The sequence below is a fragment of the Electrona antarctica genome (assembly GCF_951216825.1).
Source record: "Electrona antarctica genome assembly, contig: scaffold_251, whole genome shotgun sequence".
NCBI lineage: Eukaryota > Metazoa > Chordata > Actinopteri > Myctophiformes > Myctophidae > Electrona > Electrona antarctica.
In genome coordinates, this window is record NW_027637547.1 from 51,502 (window position 1) to 71,922 (window position 20,421).

Genomic DNA, 20,421 nt, shown 5'->3' on the forward strand with positions numbered 1-20,421 from the left:
GAACCCACCTCACCCCTGCCCACTTCGACAGGCTGGAATGGCTTAGGGTCGACGACAGAGTACAGCATCTTGCAATGGGTCTGGTCCACAAGATTCGATACACCACCAAGATACCCATGTACCTGTCTAGATACTTCCTTAATGTTAACGAAGTCCACACCCACAACACCAGAGGGAGTGCAACGAACCATGTACAACCCAGATTCGGCACAAACAAGGGACTAAATTCTTTTCGCTCCTATGCCACCAAAATGTGGAACGCCCTACCAACTGTCATTAAGACATGCGAATCCCTTGACTCCTTCAAAACCGCTCTCAAAGGGCACCTACGGATGGCTGCAATTCGAAACTGGCCCCCGTAAAATCTGAATCCCCCCCCCCCCGCCCCCCCCTTCTTTCCCCTCACTGTATATATTTCTTTTCCCTTTTTACCTCCTTTTTGATGAATTCCTGTTCTGTCTATATAGAAGTGTCTATTTGTACGTCTCTAAATGTTTTGATGATTTGAACATGGTGGACCCTGTTGGAAACAAGTGTAATGCTTAATTGGGTCGTCCACTCACAGTTAACAGCCTTTGTATTGAGTTTGTGCTTGAAATGTACTGTAATTCTGCAAACTGTTAATAAATTCTTCAATCAATCAATCAAAACCCTTATGACTCTGTAACTCTGAGAGTGTACAAATGGAACCAAATTAGGGCCGAACGGATTGCGGAGCGGTCTTGATACCGGAAGGTCGCCAGTTCGAATCAGCGGTCCGACACATTAATATTACCACCGCTGAAGTGCCCTTGAACAAGGCATTGAACCACTACGATGAAATAATGTTCTATGAGCAGGGCCTGGCTGGAAACAAGTTCTTGAGCTTAGCCCAGATACCCTGGGTAAATATAGTAATCATTTCATTTCATTTCATTTCATTCCATTTTGGTTCCATTTTGGCATTTATACACTCTCAGAGTTAAATTAACATTGATTTTACAATATAAATTGGGGGTCGCAGAGACAGAAATGCCATTAAATGGGGGGTCCGTAGACTAATGCATGTCAAACTGGGGGTCCTTGAAATTAAAATTGTTGGGAATCACTGCTAAGAGCCGTAAAAATCTTCTCTTATGGGGGTCCGTGAGCGGGTCCTTGACATGAAAAAGTTAGTAAATGATGGAGAGTCTGTAACCAAATGGACCCTTTTTAGAGCTTTAACTCTTGAGAGTGTAAAATGAAACCAAATGGAGTTAAATTATTGTTAAACATCTGCATTAATTAATTTAGAAGTCGACACAGTTAGAGAATGTAGAAGAATTGTTATTTTTCATCAACGTTTGCCTGTTATCTCAATACAGCATGGATGGAATTGTGGACAAAAACCAAGTCATCAAATGGTCCGTGACTCAGATGATGAATAAATAAATAATGGACCTTTATATGAAAAGGTAGGTCACTGTTCTACATTGTCTCTAAATCACCACAGGATGGCGCTCTATAGTCAACAATGAGTTTTCAGGGTTTTAAATTGAATTCAGTTTTTACTTTAAATTGTTTTACTTCTATGACTTTTTAAATTGTACTCTTGGTTAGTTTTATAATAATAATAATAATAATAATAATAATAATAATAATAATAATAATAATAATAATAATAATAATAATAATAATAATAATAATAATACATTCATAATAATTACAATGAACCCTCACTGCTGCGCGTCCCGGCCGGAACTACAGTGGAATTGTTCCCCGTTCCAGCCGAGACGTTTTGACGGACGCAACCACTTCCACTTCCGTCAAAACAACACAGGGGGAACTCTGCTCTGCAGTGGCTTGTTGTGTTTCTGCCTCCCGCAGCATACCTTATGCACTTCACTTAATGAACACATTCAAGAGTTTAATGAGCAGATATTAAGGAGTTTAATGATCAGATATTAAGGAGTTTAATGAACAGATATTAAGGAGTTTAATGAACATATCTAGTTAGAACATGGCGGTGTCTGCAGTGCAGTTGGAGTGTGACGCATTCCTGGTCTGTATGAACCACGCTCTGAGCACCGAGAAGGAGGAGGTGATGGGGCTGTGTATAGGAGAGATGGAGACCAACAGGTTAATGTTAGATCTATATACTATCTATCTATCTGTCTATAGAGGTGATGGGGCTGTGTATAGGAGAGATGGAGACCAACAGGTTAATATTAGATCTATATACTATCTATCTATCTGTCTATATAGGTGATGGGGCTGTGTATAGGAGAGATGGAGACCAACAGGTTAATATTAGATCTATATACTATCTATCTATCTGTCTATAGAGGTGATGGGGCTGTGTATAGGAGAGATGGAGACGAACAGGTTAATATTAGATCTATATACTATCTATCTATCTGTCTATAGAGGTGATGGGGCTGTGTATAGGAGAGATGGAGACGAACAGGTTAATATTAGATCTATATACTATCTATCTATCTGTCTATAGAGGTGATGGGGGTGTGTATAGGAGAGATGGAGACGAACAGGTTAATATTAGATCTATATACTATCTATCTATCTGTCTATAGAGGTGATGGGGCTGTGTATAGGAGAGATGGAGACGAACAGGTTAATATTAGATCTATATACTATCTATCTATCTGTCTATAGAGGTGATGGGGCTGTGTATAGGAGAGATGGAGACGAACAGGTTAATATTAGATCTATATACTATCTATCTATCTGTCTATAGAGGTGATGGGGCTGTGTATAGGAGAGATGGAGACGAACAGGTTAATATTAGATCTATATACTATCTATCTATCTGTCTATAGAGGTGATGGGGCTGTGTATAGGAGAGATGGAGACGAACAGGTTAATATTAGATCTATATACTATCTATCTGTCTATAGAGGTGATGGGGCTGTGTATAGGAGAGATGGAGACGAACAGGTTAATATTAGATCTATATACTATCTATCTATCTGTCTATAGAGGTGATGGGGCTGTGTATAGGAGAGATGGAGACGAACAGGTTAATATTAGATCTATATACTATCTATCTATCTGTCTATAGAGGTGATGGGGCTGTGTATAGGAGAGATGGAGACGAACAGGTTAATATTAGATCTATATACTATCTATCTATCTGTCTATAGAGGTGATGGGGCTGTGTATAGGAGAGATGGAGACGAACAGGTTAATATTAGATCTATATACTATCTATCTATCTGTCTATAGAGGTGATGGGGCTGTGTATAGGAGAGATGGAGACGAACAGGTTAATATTAGATCTATATACTATCTATCTATCTGTCTATAGAGGTGATGGGGCTGTGTATAGGAGAGATGGAGACGAACAGGTTAATATTAGATCTATATACTATCTATCTGTCTATAGAGGTGATGGGGCTGTGTATAGGAGAGATGGAGACGAACAGGTTAATATTAGATCTATATACTATCTATCTATCTGTCTATAGAGGTGATGGGGCTGTGTATAGGAGAGATGGAGACCAACAGGTTAATATTAGATCTATATACTATCTATCTATCTGTCTATAGAGGTGATGGGGCTGTGTATAGGAGAGATGGAGACGAACAGGTTAATATTAGATCTATATACTATCTATCTATCTGTCTATAGAGGTGATGGGGCTGTGTATAGGAGAGATGGAGACGAACAGGTTAATATTAGATCTATATACTATCTATCTGTCTATAGAGGTGATGGGGCTGTGTATAGGAGAGATGGAGACGAACAGGTTAATATTAGATCTATATACTATCTATCTATCTGTCTATAGAGGTGATGGGGCTGTGTATAGGAGAGATGGAGACCAACAGGTTAATATTAGATCTATATACTATCTATCTATCTGTCTATAGAGGTGATGGGGCTGTGTATAGGAGAGATGGAGACGAACAGGTTAATATTAGATCTATATACTATCTATCTATCTATCTGTCTATAGAGGTGATGTGGCTGTGTATAGGAGAGATGGAGACCAACAGGTTAATATTAGATCTATATACTATCTATCTATCTGTCTATAGAGGTGATGGGGCTGTGTATAGGAGAGATGGAGACCAACAGGTTAATGTTAGATCTATATACTATCTATCTATCTGTCTATAGAGGTGATGGGGCTGTGTATAGGAGAGATGGAGACGAACAGGTTAATATTAGATCTATATACTATCTATCTATCTGTCTATAGAGGTGATGGGGCTGTGTATAGGAGAGATGGAGACGAACAGGTTAATATTAGATCTATATACTATATCTATCTGTCTATAGAGGTGATGGGGCTGTGTATAGGAGAGATGGAGACGAACAGGTTAATATTAGATCTATATACTATCTATCTATCTATCTGTCTATAGAGGTGATGGGGCTGTGTATAGGAGAGATGGAGACGAACAGGTTAATATTAGATCTATATACTATCTATCTATCTGTCTATAGAGGTGATGGGGCTGTGTATAGGAGAGATGGAGACCAACAGGTTAATATTAGATCTATATACTATCTATCTGTCTATAGAGGTGATGGGGCTGTGTATAGGAGAGATGGAGACGAACAGGTTAATATTAGATCTATATACTATCTATCTATCTGTCTATAGAGGTGATGGGGCTGTGTATAGGAGAGATGGAGACCAACAGGTTAATATTAGATCTATATACTATCTATCTATCTGTCTATAGAGGTGATGGGGCTGTGTATAGGAGAGATGGAGACACAGGTTAATATTAGATCTATATACTATCTATCTATCTGTCTATAGAGGTGATGGGGCTGTGTATAGGAGAGATGGAGACCAACAGGTTAATATTAGATCTATATACTATCTATCTATCTGTCTATAGAGGTGATGGGGCTGTGTATAGGAGAGATGGAGACGAACAGGTTAATATTAGATCTATATACTATCTATCTATCTGTCTATAGAGGTGATGGGGCTGTGTATAGGAGAGATGGAGACCAACAGGTTAATATTAGATCTATATACTATCTATCTATCTGTCTATAGAGGTGATGGGGCTGTGTATAGGAGAGATGGAGACGAACAGGTTAATATTAGATCTATATACTATCTATCTATCTGTCTATAGAGGTGATGGGGCTGTGTATAGGAGAGATGGAGACGAACAGGTTAATATTAGATCTATATACTATCTATCTATCTGTCTATAGAGGTGATGGGGCTGTGTATAGGAGAGATGGAGACGAACAGGTTAATATTAGATCTATATACTATCTATCTATCTGTCTATAGAGGTGATGGGGCTGTGTATAGGAGAGATGGAGACCAACAGGTTAATATTAGATCTATATACTATCTATCTATCTGTCTATAGAGGTGATGGGGCTGTGTATAGGAGAGATGGAGACCAACAGGTTAATATTAGATCTATATACTATCTATCTATCTGTCTATAGAGGTGATGGGGCTGTGTATAGGAGAGATGGAGACGAACAGGTTAATATTAGATCTATATACTATCTATCTGTCTATAGAGGTGATGGGGCTGTGTATAGGAGAGATGGAGACCAACAGGTTAATATTAGATCTATATACTATCTATCTGTCTATAGAGGTGATGGGGCTGTGTATAGGAGAGATGGAGACAACAGGTTAATATTAGATCTATCTATCTATCTATCTATCTATCTATCTATATAGGTGATAGGGTGTATAGGAGAGATGGAGACAACAGGTTAATATTAGATCTATCTATCTATCTATCTATCTATCTATCTATCTATCTATATAGGTGATAGGGTGTATAGGAGAGATGGAGACCAACAGGTTAATATTAGATCTATATACTATCTATCTATCTATCTATAGAGGTGATAGGGTGCTCAACAACCTAAACATTGTGTGAAATAATGTAAAGTATTCCATTGGTTCCCAAACGTTTGCATGTCAAGGAGTCGAGGACCCCCAGGAAGATGTTACGGCTCTAGCAGTGATTCTCAACCTGTTTAACTTCGACCCTCAGTTTGACATGCATTAGTCTACGGACCCCCATTTAAATGCATTTCTATTTCTGGGACCCCCAATTTATATTGTAAAATCAATGTTAATTTAACTCAGAGTTACAGACCCATAAGGGTCCATTTGGTTCCATTTGTACACTATCAGAGTTACAGACCCATAAGGGTCCATTTGGTTCCATTTGTACACTATCAGAGTTACAGACCCATAAGGGTCCATTTGGTTCCATTTGTACACTATCAGAGTTACAGACCCATAAGGGTCCATTTGGTTCCATTTGTACACTATCAGAGTTACAGACCCATAAGGGTCCATTTGGTTCCAAAGTATCATTTAACTGGGGACCCCCTGGAACTCCCTCAAGGACCCCTGGGGGTCCCCGGACCCCACTTTGGGAACCACTGAAGTATACTACTACGCTCCATCTTTAAGACTCACCTCTTCACTCTTGATTTTAGTTGAGTTTTAAAATCTCCGTTCTTATTTGTGTACCTCTGCCCTTGGCTTATTACTGCTGACCTCTGCTGACCTCTGCCCTTGGCTTATTACTGCTGACCCCATGGAGATGCTGTGAGGTCGAAACGCTGTCGCAGTAACAAAATAAATGTTTTGCCTAAAACTGATTTAGAGTAATACAAGTACACATGATTTAAAGACGTTTAGATAAATGTAAAAACACTACATGTCCTGGTTTTCACTTCAGTTTCCACCTCAGTTCAAATAGTAACGGCTGTGAGTGAGACGTTTATAAAATGTGACCAGATTTGACTGAGAGCCTGCCATCGTGCAAGCTCCAGCTTTTCACCAGATGTGAAAAACCTTTTTTTCCCTTCCAAAATGAGTTAATAACACACAGGCAGACTCTTCACATACTAGAGCATGTCTGAAATAAGTGTCAGAGCTGAAATCGTAAACATGTAGCTAGGTGTAATGTTAAAGTCCATAGAAGACATGTAAATATGAAATAAATGCTTAAACATGTAGCTAGGTGTAATGTTAAAGTCCATAGAAGACATGTAAATATTAAATAAATGCTTAAACATGTAGCTAGGTGTAATGTTAGAGACCACAGAAGACATGTAAATATGAAATAAATGCTTAAACATGTAGCTAGGTGTAATGTTAGAGACCACAGAAGACATGTAAATATGAAATAAATGCTTAAACATGTAGCTAGGTGTAATGTTAGAGACCACAGAAGACATGTAAATATGAAATAAATGCTTAAACATGTAGCTAGGTGTAATGTTAGAGACCACAGAAGACATGTAAATATGAAATAAATGCTTAAACATGTAGCTAGGTGTAATGTTAGAGTCCACAGAAGACATGTAAATATGAAATAAATGCTTAAACATGTAGCTAGGTGTAATGTTAGAGACCACAGAAGACATGTAAATATGAAATAAATGCCCAAACATGTAGCTAGGTGTAATGTTAGAGTCCACAGAAGACATGTAAATATGAAATAAATGCCCAAACATGTAGCTAGGTGTAATGTTAGAGGCGACTGTGGCTCAAGAGGTAGAGCAGGTCGTCCAATGATCCATGGGTCGGCGGTTCGAATCCCGGCTCCTCGTGTCTACATGTCGAAGTGTCCTTGGGCAAGACACTGAACGCCAAATTGCTCCCGATGTGCTGGTTGGTACCTTGCATGGCTTCCGCCGCAATCGGTGTATGAATGTGTGTGTGAATGGGTGAATGTAATGCACAATCTATGGATAAAGGCGCTATATAAATGCACCATTTACCATTTTAGAGTCCACAGAAGACATGTAAATATGAAATAAATGCTTAAACATGTAGCTAGGTGTAATGTTAGAGTCCACAGAAGACATGTAAATATGAAATAAATGCTTAAACATGTAGCTAGGTGTAATGTTAGAGTCAACAGAAGACATGTAAATATGAAATAAATGCTTAAACATGTAGCTAGGTGTAATGTTAGAGTCAACAGAAGACATGTAAATATGAAATAAATGCCCAAACATGTAGCTAGGTGTAATGTTAGAGTCCACAGAAGACATGTAAATATGAAATAAATGCCCAAACATGTAGCTAGGTGTAATGTTAGAGGCGACTGTGGCTCAAGAGGTAGAGCAGGTCGTCCAATGATCCATGGGTCGGCGGTTCGAATCCCGGCTCCTCGTGTCTACATGTCGAAGTGTCCTTGGGCAAGACACTGAACGCCAAATTGCTCCCGATGTGCTGGTTGGTACCTTGCATGGCTTCCGCCGCAATCGGTGTATGAATGTGTGTGTGAATGGGTGAATGTAATGCACCATCACTGGATAAAGGCGCTATATAAATGCACCATTTACCATTTTAGAGTCCACAGAAGACATGTAAATATGAAATAAATGCTTAAACATGTAGCTAGGTGTAATGTTAGAGTCCACAGAAGACATGTAAATATGAAATAAATGCTTAAACATGTAGCTAGGTGTAATGTTAGAGTCAACAGAAGACATGTAAATATGAAATAAATGCTTAAACATGTAGCTAGGTGTAATGTTAGAGTCCATAGAAGACATGTAAATATGAAATAAATGCTTAAACATGTAGCTAGGTGTAATGTTAGACATGTAAATATGAAATAAATGTTTAAACATGTAGCTAGGTGTAATGTTAGAGTCCATAGAAGACATGTAAATATGAAATAAATGCTTAAACATGTAGCTAGGTCCTAGGTGTAATGTTAGACATGTAAATATGAAATAAATGTTTAAACATGTAGCTAGGTGTAATGTTAGAGACCACAGAAGACATGTAAATATGAAATAAATGCTTAAACATGTAGCTAGGTGTAATATTAGAGACCACAGAAGTGAACCTTTCAAGCCTGTTTTCTCAACTCGCTGTTTCTCTGCAAGACATTACAGCTCATTTGGATTCCATAGAATTTGGATTCCATAGAATCTGTGCTGCTGCGCACCGGAAATAGCCGATCTGTGACGTGTTGAGCTTCTTGTGAGCTTGTAGATCGGCTATTTCCGGTCATTAGCCTAGTTATTTGAAGATGATCAAAGTATTTGAAGTGATTGAACTAGCAATAGAATACAAGTTTAGAACTTGAATGTTTGTCTCAGAAACGTCCATTTTGTCTAATGTCTTCTAAATCCTGACAGTTTTCTGAAATACCTCATGTTTCTGTATCAGTGGTGCTCAATATTTCATGTCAAGGACCCAAAGAATGATCTGTATTTGGCCGCCGACACCCAGATTGTCACACTTTCACAATTGTTAAGTGGTGCAACCACTTCCTTTGGTGAGTATGTGTGTGGGTGCCTGCCTGCCTGGGTGCGTCTGAGCACGAAAACAGCATGGTTGCTTTTCACCACCTGTGCGCAACCTAACACACACACACACACAAACACACACGCACATATTAACTGTATATATGGTGATTTTGGGTGTGCCAGTATAGTACAGTACAGTACAGTGGATGGATGGATGGATTTTATTTTATCATTGAACACTGTTTACACACATGTACAACGAAATTGATCTGTTGGCATCACTCCAATGCAGTACAAAAGTAATCATAATATGTTAGTAGTAGCACCCAGTAGGTACCAGTAATAAAAAGCAGTAAGAAATAAACAGTGTATGTACAGTCAGTGAAGAGTTCACATTTGTACAGTACAGTAGAGGGTACAGTAGAGGGACCCCCACACGGTAACTCTGTCATTTCTCAACCGTTTCGGATGCGGGGCGGCTCGCCGGAACCGGGCCGGCACCGGGCCGGCACCCTGGGTGCGTTCCTGTGGGTCTGGAACCCCCCCCCACACGGAGTTGCACCACTTACTTCAAATGGGTGTGATTTTTCAAAAATAGCAGACCTACAAGCTCATAGCGTGGCACTCGGTGCCGCGCTATGAGCTTGTAGATCTGCTATTTTTCAATAGCTAAAGTATAGCATAATGCTTAAAACACCAAAAGGGGTTCCCGCCCTGAATGGGTTAAGGTGTCTGAACACTGCTGCGTTTTTAGGATTTTTAACTGTGTTTTTCCGACCTTGTTCCAAAAATCGCGTCCATTCTGCAAGGAGTTTAAATGCCTCGAATCTGTGATTTCTTCAGCTGGTCGACCTAAAAAACATCATCCTTACATTTTCAGTCTTTGAGATTTTATTTTGCTTTATTCCATGTGATCGTTCACATCCACTCTGTTGGTCATGTGACTGTTCTTGTCCAATAGGATCGTTCACTCTGTGGTCATGCGACTGTTCTTGTCCAATAGTATCGTTCACGCTGTGGTCATGTGACTGTTCTTGTCCAATAGGATCGTCCACATCCACTCTGTGATCATCCTGCGTCGTTCGGACAAGAGGAAGGACCGAGTGGAGATCTCACCTGAGCAGCTCTCTGCAGGTAACTCCTTTAGCGCCATCTAGTGTTAGCAGGTATGTACTACATACTGTCAGTTTACCTCTATAATCCCATTCGAATTTCACTGCTTTATTATTTTTAATATTCAAAATTAATTTTATCTCATTATACCCTACTGACCCCCTGGAGTCTGTGGGACACACCGTTGTCCAGAAACGCCACTAAAGGCTCCGCTCAGGCTCTGCCAGTGGGCCTAACGAGGCCAAGTCCTCTCACCTGTGCAATTCCCAGCCTCTGCCTCAGCCGATTGATTAGGCCAGGCAAAATAAATTGATTATCTCCGATTGGCTGTCATTTTTGGGCTGAGTCGGTAGGGAATTTATTTTATTTTTATTTTTTTATTTTTTTCGCGGAAGGATGGGTCGCAAGGATTATTTTATTTAAAAAATATATATTATTTTTGAGTGGTGTAAACCACTCCTACGACTGGCTTTGTTAGTTTACGTGTCTGTCTGTCTGTCTGTTCGTAAAAAAATCACACCCGTGTGAACTGAGTGGTGTAAGGTCTTATATAGACTGATCAGCTGTGGTCTGACGTAATGTCTGACGTAATGAAATCACACCCGTGTGAACGGGGTGACCATAGCAACCATGCTCATTTTTGAGCGAACAGACAGACAGACAGACACGTAAACTAGCAAAGCCAGTCGTAGGAGTGGTTTACACCACTCAAAAATGAGCATGGTTGCTACGGTCACCCAGTTCACCCGGGTGTGATTTCATTACGTCAGACATTACGTCAGACCACAGCTGATCAGGCTATATAAGACCTTACACCACTCAGTTCACCCGGGTGTGATTTCATTACGTCAGACCACAGCTGATCAGGCTATATAAGACCTTACACCACTCAGTTCACCCGGGTGTGATTTCATTACGTCAGACCACAGCTGATCAGGCTATATAAGACCTTACACCACTCAGTTCACCCGGGTGTGATTTCATTACGTCAGACATTACGTCAGACCACAGCTGATCAGGCTATATAAGACCTTACACCACTCAGTTCACCCGGGTGTGATTTCATTACGTCAGACATTACGTCAGACCACAGCTGATCAGGCTATATAAGACCTTACACCACTCAGTTCACACGGGTGTGATTTTTTTCCCTACGGCAATGATGGATAGGCTTCTTTATCAATGATGGATAGGCGTCTTTATCAATGATGGATAGGCTTCTTTATCAATGATGGATAGGCGTCTTTATCAATGATGGATAGGCTTCTTTATCAATGATGGATAGGCGTCTTTATCAATGATGGATAGGCTTCTTTATCAATGATGGATAGGCTTCTTTATCAATGAAGGATAGGCTTCTTTATCATTGATGGATAGGCTTCTTTATCATTGATGGATAGGCTTCTTTATCAATGAAGGATAGGCTTCTTTATCAATGATGGATAGGCTTCTTTATCATTGATGGATAGGCTTCTTTATCAATGATGGATAGGCTTCTTTATCAATGAAGGATAGGCTTCTTTATCAATGATGGATAGGCTTCTTTATCAATGAAGGATAGGCTTCTTTATCAATGAAGGATAGGCTTCTTTATCAATGAAGGATAGGCTTCTTTATCAATGATGGATAGGCTTCTTTATCAATGATGGATAGGCTTCTTTATCAATGATGGATAGGCTTCTTTATCAATGATGGATAGGCTTCTTTATCAATGATGGATAGGCTTCTTTATCAATGAAGGATAGGCTTCTTTATCAATGAAGGATAGGCTTCTTTATCAATGATGGATAGGCTTCTTTATCATTGATGGATAGGCTTCTTTATCAATGATGGATAGGCTTCTTTATCAATGAAGGATAGGCTTCTTTATCAATGAAGGATAGGCTTCTTTATCAATGATGGATAGGCTTCTTTATCAATGATGGATAGGCTTCTTTATCAATGAAGGATAGGCTTCTTTATCAATGAAGGATAGGCTTCTTTATCATTGATGGATAGGCTTCTTTATCAATGAAGGATAGGCTTCTTTATCAATGAAGGATAGGCTTCTTTATCAATGATGGATAGGCTTCTTTATCAATGAAGGATAGGCTTCTTTATCAATGAAGGATAGGCTTCTTTATCAATGATGGATAGTCTTCTTTATCAATGATGGATAGGCGTCTTTATCAATGATGGATAGGCTTCTTTATCAATGATGGATAGGCTTCTTTTTTAATAACTTCAAGACAAAAAACATAGCTAAAGTAGAGAGAGACTGGCTGTAAGCAGTGGACCAGGGCTAGCTAAATAGCAGACCTACAAGCTCACAACGCGTCGCAGCGCCACGCGTTGTGAGCTTGTAGGTCTGCTCTGTTAGCTAGCTAGCTCACACACACACTACACAGTAGAGCTCTTCATGGGTCCAAAAAAGTGGTTCCGAAATCAAAAATAAATCTGTGACATTCCGAATTTCCGAGAGACCCGACCCAGCCAGGCAGACATACATGTGGACAGACAGAGAGAGAGAGAGAGGGGTTCCCTACAGACAGAGAGAGAGAGAGGGGAAAGAGAGAGGGGTTCCCTACAGACTGCGGCTGCAGTAGAGGGTGAGAGAGAGAGAGAGAGAGGGGTTCCCTACAGACAGACAGAGAGAGGTTCCCTACAGACAGAGAGAGAGGGGTTCCCTACAGACAGAGAGAGAGGGGTTCCCTACAGACAGAGAGAGAGGGGTTCCCTACAGACAGACAGAGAGAGGTTCCCTACAGACAGAGAGAGAGGGGTTCCCTACAGACAGAGAGAGAGGGGTTCCCTACAGACAGAGAGAGAGGGGTTCCCTACAGACAGACAGAGAGAGGTTCCCTACAGACAGAGAGAGAGGGGTTCCCTACAGACAGAGAGAGAGAGGGGTTCCCTACAGACAGAGAGAGAGAGAGGGGTTCCCTACAGACAGAGAGAGAGAGGGGTTCCCTACAGACAGAGAGAGAGAGAGGGGTTCCCTACAGACAGAGAGAGAGAGGGGTTCCCTACAGACAGAGAGAGAGAGAGAGGGGTTCCCTACAGACAGAGAGAGAGATAGAGGTTCCCTACAGACAGAGAGAGAGAGGGGTTCCCTACAGACAGAGAGAGAGAGAGAGGTTCCCTACAGACAGAGAGAGAGAGAGAGGTTCCCTACAGACAGAGAGAGAGAGAGAGGTTCCCTACAGACAGAGAGAGAGAGAGAGGTTCCCTACAGACAGAGAGAGAGAGAGGGGTTCCCTACAGACAGAGAGAGAGAGAGAGGGGTTCCCTACAGACAGAGAGAGAGAGAGAGGGGTTCCCTACAGACAGAGAGAGAGAGGGGTTCCCTACAGACAGAGAGAGAGAGAGAGGGGTTCCCTACAGACAGAGAGAGAGAGAGAGAGGGGTTCCCTACAGACAGAGAGAGAGAGGGGTTCCCTACAGACAGAGAAAGAGAGAGAGGGGTTCCCTACAGACAGAGAGAGAGAGAGGGGTTCCCTACAGACAGAGAGAGAGAGGGGTTCCCTACAGACAGAGAGAGAGAGAGGGGTTCCCTACAGACAGAGAGAGGGGTTCCCTACAGACAGAGAGAGAGGGGTTCCCTACAGACAGAGAGAGGGGTTCCCTACAGACAGAGAGAGAGATAGAGGTTCCCTACAGACAGAGAGAGAGAGGGGTTCCCTACAGACAGAGAGAGAGAGAGAGGTTCCCTACAGACAGAGAGAGAGAGAGAGGTTCCCTACAGACAGAGAGAGAGAGAGAGGTTCCCTACAGACAGAGAGAGAGAGAGAGGTTCCCTACAGACAGAGAGAGAGAGAGGGGTTCCCTACAGACAGAGAGAGAGAGAGAGGGGTTCCCTACAGACAGAGAGAGAGAGAGAGGGGTTCCCTACAGACAGAGAGAGAGAGGGGTTCCCTACAGACAGAGAGAGAGAGAGAGGGGTTCCCTACAGACAGAGAGAGAGAGAGAGAGGGGTTCCCTACAGACAGAGAGAGAGAGGGGTTCCCTACAGACAGAGAAAGAGAGAGAGGGGTTCCCTACAGACAGAGAGAGAGAGAGGGGTTCCCTACAGACAGAGAGAGAGAGGGGTTCCCTACAGACAGAGAGAGAGAGAGGGGTTCCCTACAGACAGAGAGAGGGGTTCCCTACAGACAGAGAGAGAGGGGTTCCCTACAGACAGAGAGAGGGGTTCCCTACAGACAGAGAGAGAGAGAGAGGGGTTCCCTACAGACAGAGAGAGGGGTTCCCTACAGACAGAGAGAGAGAGAGAGAGAGGGGTTCCCTACAGACAGAGAGAGAGAGAGAGAGGGGTTCCCTACAGACAGAGAGAGGGGTTCCCTACAGACAGAGAGAGAGAGAGAGAGAGGGGTTCCCTACAGACAGAGAGAGAGAGGTTCCCTACAGACAGAGAGAGAGGGGTTCCCTACAGACAGAGAGAGAGGGGTTCCCTACAGACAGAGAGAGAGAGGTTCCCTACAGACAGAGAGAGAGGGGTTCCCTACAGACAGAGAGAGAGAGGGGTTCCCTACAGACAGAGAGAGAGAGGTTCCCTACAGACAGAGAGAGAGAGGGGTTCCCTACAGACAGAGAGAGAGAGGTTCCCTACAGACAGAGAGAGAGAGGTTCCCTACAGACAGACAGAGAGGGGTTCCCTACAGACAGAGAGAGAGAGGTTCCCTACAGACAGACAGAGAGGGGTTCCCTACAGACAGAGAGAGAGAGGTTCCCTACAGACAGACAGAGAGGGGTTCCCTACAGACAGAGAGAGAGAGGTTCCCTACAGACAGAGAGAGAGAGGTTCCCTACAGACAGACAGAGAGAGGTTCCCTACAGACAGAGAGAGAGAGGTTCCCTACAGACAGAGAGAGAGAGGTTCCCTACAGACAGAGAGAGAGAGGGGTTCCCTACAGACAGACAGAGAGGGGTTCCCTACAGACTGCGGCTGCAGTAGAGGGTGAGAGAGAAAAAAAAAGTCTCGTCTCTTGGAATATTAAGGCGCGACACTCAATGCACTTAAAACAGCTCCTACTTTGCCCTCTTCTTTATCCACGTGTGGGGAATGGGAACACTGTTGTCGGGATCCGTATATAAAGTATAATTGCACGCCGGTGTTTTCATTCAAATCAGCGCAAGACAAACCAGTACACAGTAACGTCAACTGTCAAGACCTATTTGACAGTGCAGAAACATCTTAGGATAGATGTAGACCTATTTGACAGTGCAGAAACATCTTAGGATAGATGTAGACCTATTTGACAGTGCAGAAACATCTTAGGATAGATGTAGACCTATTTGACAGCAGAAACATCTTAGGATAGATGTAGATCTATTTGACAGTGTCGAAACATCTTAGGATAGATGTAGACCTATTTGACAGTGTAGAAACATCTTAGGATAGATGTAGACCTATTTGACAGCAGAAACATCTTAGGATAGATGTAGACCTATTTGACAGTGTAGAAACATCTTAGGATAGATGTAGACCTATTTGACAGCAGAAACATCTTAGGATAGATGTAGACCTATTTGACAGTGCAGAAACATCTTAGGATAGATGTAGACCTATTTGACAGTGTAGAAACATCTTAGGATAGATGTAGACCTATTTGACAGTGCAGAAACATCTTAGGATAGATGTAGACCTATTTGACAGTGTAGAAACATCTTAGGATAGATGTAGACCTATTTGACAGTGTAGAAACATCTTAGGATAGATGTAGACCTATTTGACAGTGCAGAAACATCTTAGGATAGATGTAGACCTATTTGACAGTGTAGAAACATCTTAGGATAGATGTAGACCTATTTGACAGCAGAAACATCTTAGGATAGATGTAGACCTATTTGACAGTGTAGAAACATCTTAGGATAGATGTAGACCTATTTGACAGTGTAGAAACATCTTAGGATAGATGTAGACCTATTTGACAGCAGAAACATCTTAGGATAGATGTAGACCTATTTGACAGTGTAGAAACATCTTAGGATAGATGTAGACCTATTTGACAGCAGAAACATCTTAGGATAGATGTAGACCTATTTGACAGTGTAGAAACATCTTAGGATAGATGTAGACCTATTTGACCGTGTAGAAACATCTTAGGATAGATGTAGACCTATTTGACAGTGCAGAAACATCTTAGGATAGATGTTAGACCAGGGGTGGGCAATTATTTTTCCCAAGGGGCCAAATGAGAAACAGAAAATATTTTGGAGGGCCGGGCCAAAAGGCTGAACTTAATTATGCATAATATCAATTTTATTTCTGTATAAAAAGCAGTAAATGGCATTGTTTTGCAAAGCAATTGTAAACAAAATGTGAAACATTTGACTCAAATTATAGGCAGTGACTATTTTACATCATGATGATGTACAATAAGAGTGCCACTCACTTCACATGGGTGTGATTTTTTTTACTTTCTACTTGCAGGCTTGAGACGTTTCGTTTCCCAGTTGAAAACTATGTTTTTGTTTAAGTTTCAAGTCCTGTAAATACTAGCATTTTCTTTTAACAATGAGAACATTAGAGGTAGCTCTCTGTTCCATTCGGAGGACACTGGAGGTGTCACTTTCACAACCCATGCTTACTATCAGCGAGTGTTGACTCACAACCATTAAACAACAACGTTCTGAAAACAATAATAAGCCAACCAGTGATGGTATTGTTGAGACTTGGCAGCCTGGCAGGCGCTGTATGTTGATGTGTGCACGTTCGTTCTGCCAGATTTACTTTGTGGTACAACGGTGTCGATCGAGTGTGCCGAAAACAGACGATCCACAAGATCACGGCGCATCGCCCAAGCGTTCTGAACTTCAGAAGCATGCCACATTCTGGGCGCAACAACGCCTTACGATGCAGCATCTTAAAACATCTTAACTTTATTGGCGAGGCGCGTTAGAGTGGGTTAAATAAAGCAATGAAGCATAATGGGTTTTAACTTGTCCTCCTGCGAGGAAGTTTGGTAATCAAAGCATGCGCCCGCGCCTACCGTGTTGGAGAGCTGCATGCTTCATGGCTATTTGCATTCACCGACGTTGTTGTCAACAATACATCCAAAAAGCCGACATTTTCGCATATGAGGGGGGTAAAGGAAGGAAGACAGGTTCTCAATCACACGCAATTCACGTGCACAGTTGACGTGCAGATTGTGTGCACTGTGAGAATGCATGGGCTTCAAAATAAAAGCGATGCGGTTTTAGTCCACCCATAAGGTAATTAGAAAGTATGTTTTATTTTCTGATTTTCAAGTAATCTTTCGCGGGCCGGTCAGAGTCAGCCGGCGGGCCGTATTTGGCCCGCGGGCCGTACAATGCCCAGGTCTGTGTTAGACCTATTTGACAGTGCAGAAACATCTTAGGATAGATGTAGACCTATTTGACAGTGTAGAAACATAATTACCTTCCTTGATGTATTAATGAGCATCAATAACGACCATCACCTGTGTCACAGACACATACAGCTCCCCTCTGCAGGCCTCTACTACTGAAAGTGACTGCATGGAGTCTGTCTCATTTCTCTCCAAAAGCACATGACTATGATGGAATATGATTACAGCTCACATTTCATATCACACACTAGACTAGCCCCCCTAAAATATATATATATATATATATATATATATATATATACTTTCTTTTTTTTGAAAATCGATATTAATGTTTAATAAATCGATACATATTGTCGGGATATAATATCGATATATATCGATATACGATATATCGTTACATGCCTAGTCTGTACTGTACTGTACTGTACTGTACTGTACTGTACTGTACTGTACTGTACTGTACTGTACTGTACTGTACTGTACTGTACTGTACTGTACCGTAGCGTCTACAGTAGTGATGCACCGAATATTCAGCCGCAGAAAATATTCGGCAGAAAATGGCTAAAAATGCATTTTCGGCCTATTCAATTTCGGCCCGAATTGGCAGAAAATATATCACCGAATAGTGTATGCAATGAATGCATTCAAAATAGCTGAATAAATGTTTTATGGACCCATAAATAGTTATTATTATTTAAGTTAAGTTTTACCATAACCATTTATTTTGCCATAAATCGGGTAGCTTTAAGGTACGGCCATGACAGCAATGGTAGGAAAAAAGATGTATAATATTCATCATATTCGGATATTCGGTTTTCGGCCAAGAATTTCCCTTTCGGTGCATCCCTAGTCTACAGAGTCCATTACATGAATGATGTAATGTGGTTGTTGCAGCGTCTACGGAGGCGGAGCGGCTAGCGGACACGTCGGGCCGACCCATGCGGGTGGTGGGCTGGTACCACTCCCACCCCCACATCACGGTGTGGCCGTCCCACGTGGACGTTCGGACCCAGGCCATGTACCAGATGATGGACCAGGGCTTCGTGGGCCTCATCTTCTCCTGCTTCATCGAGGACAAGAACACCAGGTGGGTGGTCCACCCATTCAGGGCGGGGGACCCCTTTTGGTGTTTTAAAGCATTATTATGTTATGCTTTAGCTATTGAAAAATAGCAGATCTACAAGCTCATAGCTTGTAGGTCTGCTATTTTTGAAAAATCGTGAAAATGTGGCGCAAATCTTTGAAAATATATTAATATATTCCTTCAGAGCGAACGTTTTTAACACGGAGTCAGTCCGCCAGAAACCAGGAACCCCAGATTCTGGTGTTTGAGGCCTTGTATTCTTTAATCCATTTATTCTGGTGTTTGAGGCCTTGTATTCTTTAATCCATTTAATCCATTTAATCCATCCTTGTATTCTTTAATCCATGTGTTTGAGGCCTTGTATTCTTTAATCCATGTGTTTGAGGCCTTGTATTCTTTAATCCATGTGTTTGAGGCCTTGTATTCTTTAATCCATTGTTTGAGGCCTTGTATTCTTTAATCCATTTATTCTGGTGTTTGAGGCCTTGTGTTCTTTAATCCATGTATTCTGGTGTTTGAGGCCTTGTATTCTTTAATCCATGTATTCTGGTGTTTGAGGCCTTGTATTCTTTAATCCATGTGTTTGAGGCCTTGTATTCTTTAATCCATGTGTTTGAGGGCTTGTATTCTTTAATCCATGTATTCTGGTGTTTGAGGGCTTGTATTCTTTAATCCATGTATTCTGGTGTTTGAGGCCTTGTATTCTTTAATCCATGTATTCTGGTGTTTGAGGCCTTGTATTCTTTAATCCATGTGTTTGAGGCCTTGTATTCTTTAATCCATGTGTTTGAGGCCTTGTATTCTTTAATCCATTGTTTGAGGCCTTGTATTCTTTAATCCATGTGTTTGAGGCCTTGTATTCTTTAATCCATTGTTTGAGGCCTTGTATTCTTTAATCCATGTGTTTGAGGCCTTGTATTCTTTAATCCATGTGTTTGAGGCCTTGTATTCTTTAATCCATGTGTTTGAGGCCTTGTATTCTTTAATCCATGTGTTTGAGGCCTTGTATTCTTTAATCCATGTGTTTGAGGCCTTGTATTCTTTAATCCATTGTTTGAGGCCTTGTATTCTTTAATCCATGTTTTGATCCGATCGTATCGCTAGCTGATGTTGCTAACCGCATCAACACAGAGTGTGGCCGCGGCCATTTTGAACATGCGCGCGCATCCACTTCCAGTCTAAGCCCACCATTCACAGCTCTGTATCTCAGGAAGGACATTGAGGGGCCGTTTGTGGTGAATACAAGGGTTTTCAACGGGCTGTAGCAGGCGGGCTGACACTCACGCTCGGGTTTATCCAACACCGGCCGACACAACATCATCCGGGCATGACATCATACACAGCAGAAGTGTTACGCGCGATAAAACCTTGGCAGTACGCTATCGAGGGATTAATTAATGCTGGCGCGAATTGAGTTCTCAACTCAAATCTTTGCTTCTGGGGGGGGGGGGGGGGGGGCGGCGGCCAAATACAGATATTTCTGGGGGTCCTTGACCTGAAAATGTTTGAGAACCACAGACAACTGTCAGAATGTAGAGACTTGTAGAATCGTCCTCAGGTCTAAATGGGTTAATTAACTAACTGTGTTAATGATATAACACCAGGTGGGTGTTTTAACACCCTGAGCGCAGAGGACGGACTTCTCCGTCCTATCAATTAGTAACGCCCAGCGCTCAGGACGGAGATTGATCAAAAGGACGGAGATTTAT

The 20,421-nt window shown here is 41.7% G+C and overlaps 1 protein-coding gene across 4 annotated transcripts in view; it reads left to right on the forward strand.

Annotated features, from left to right (window-relative positions):
• Positions 1-1,766: 1,766 nt before the first annotated feature.
• The window catches only part of brcc3 (BRCA1/BRCA2-containing complex, subunit 3), a 33,153-nt gene continuing 14,498 nt past the window's right edge, over positions 1,767-20,421 (forward strand). The window contains exons 1-4 of one of the 4 annotated variants that reach the window (XM_079531713.1): positions 1,767-2,059; positions 2,470-2,507; positions 10,254-10,342; positions 18,523-18,715. In XM_079531713.1, coding sequence (XP_079387839.1) covers positions 1,979-2,059; positions 2,470-2,507; positions 10,254-10,342; positions 18,523-18,715 — 401 coding nt within the window. In that variant the 5' untranslated portion in view covers positions 1,767-1,978. Of the gene's footprint in view, positions 2,098-2,469; positions 2,508-5,496; positions 5,526-5,759; positions 5,778-10,253; positions 10,343-18,522; positions 18,716-20,421 lie in introns of those variants that run through there. The other 3 variants (XM_079531712.1, XM_079531715.1, XM_079531714.1) reach the window with 3 other exon arrangements.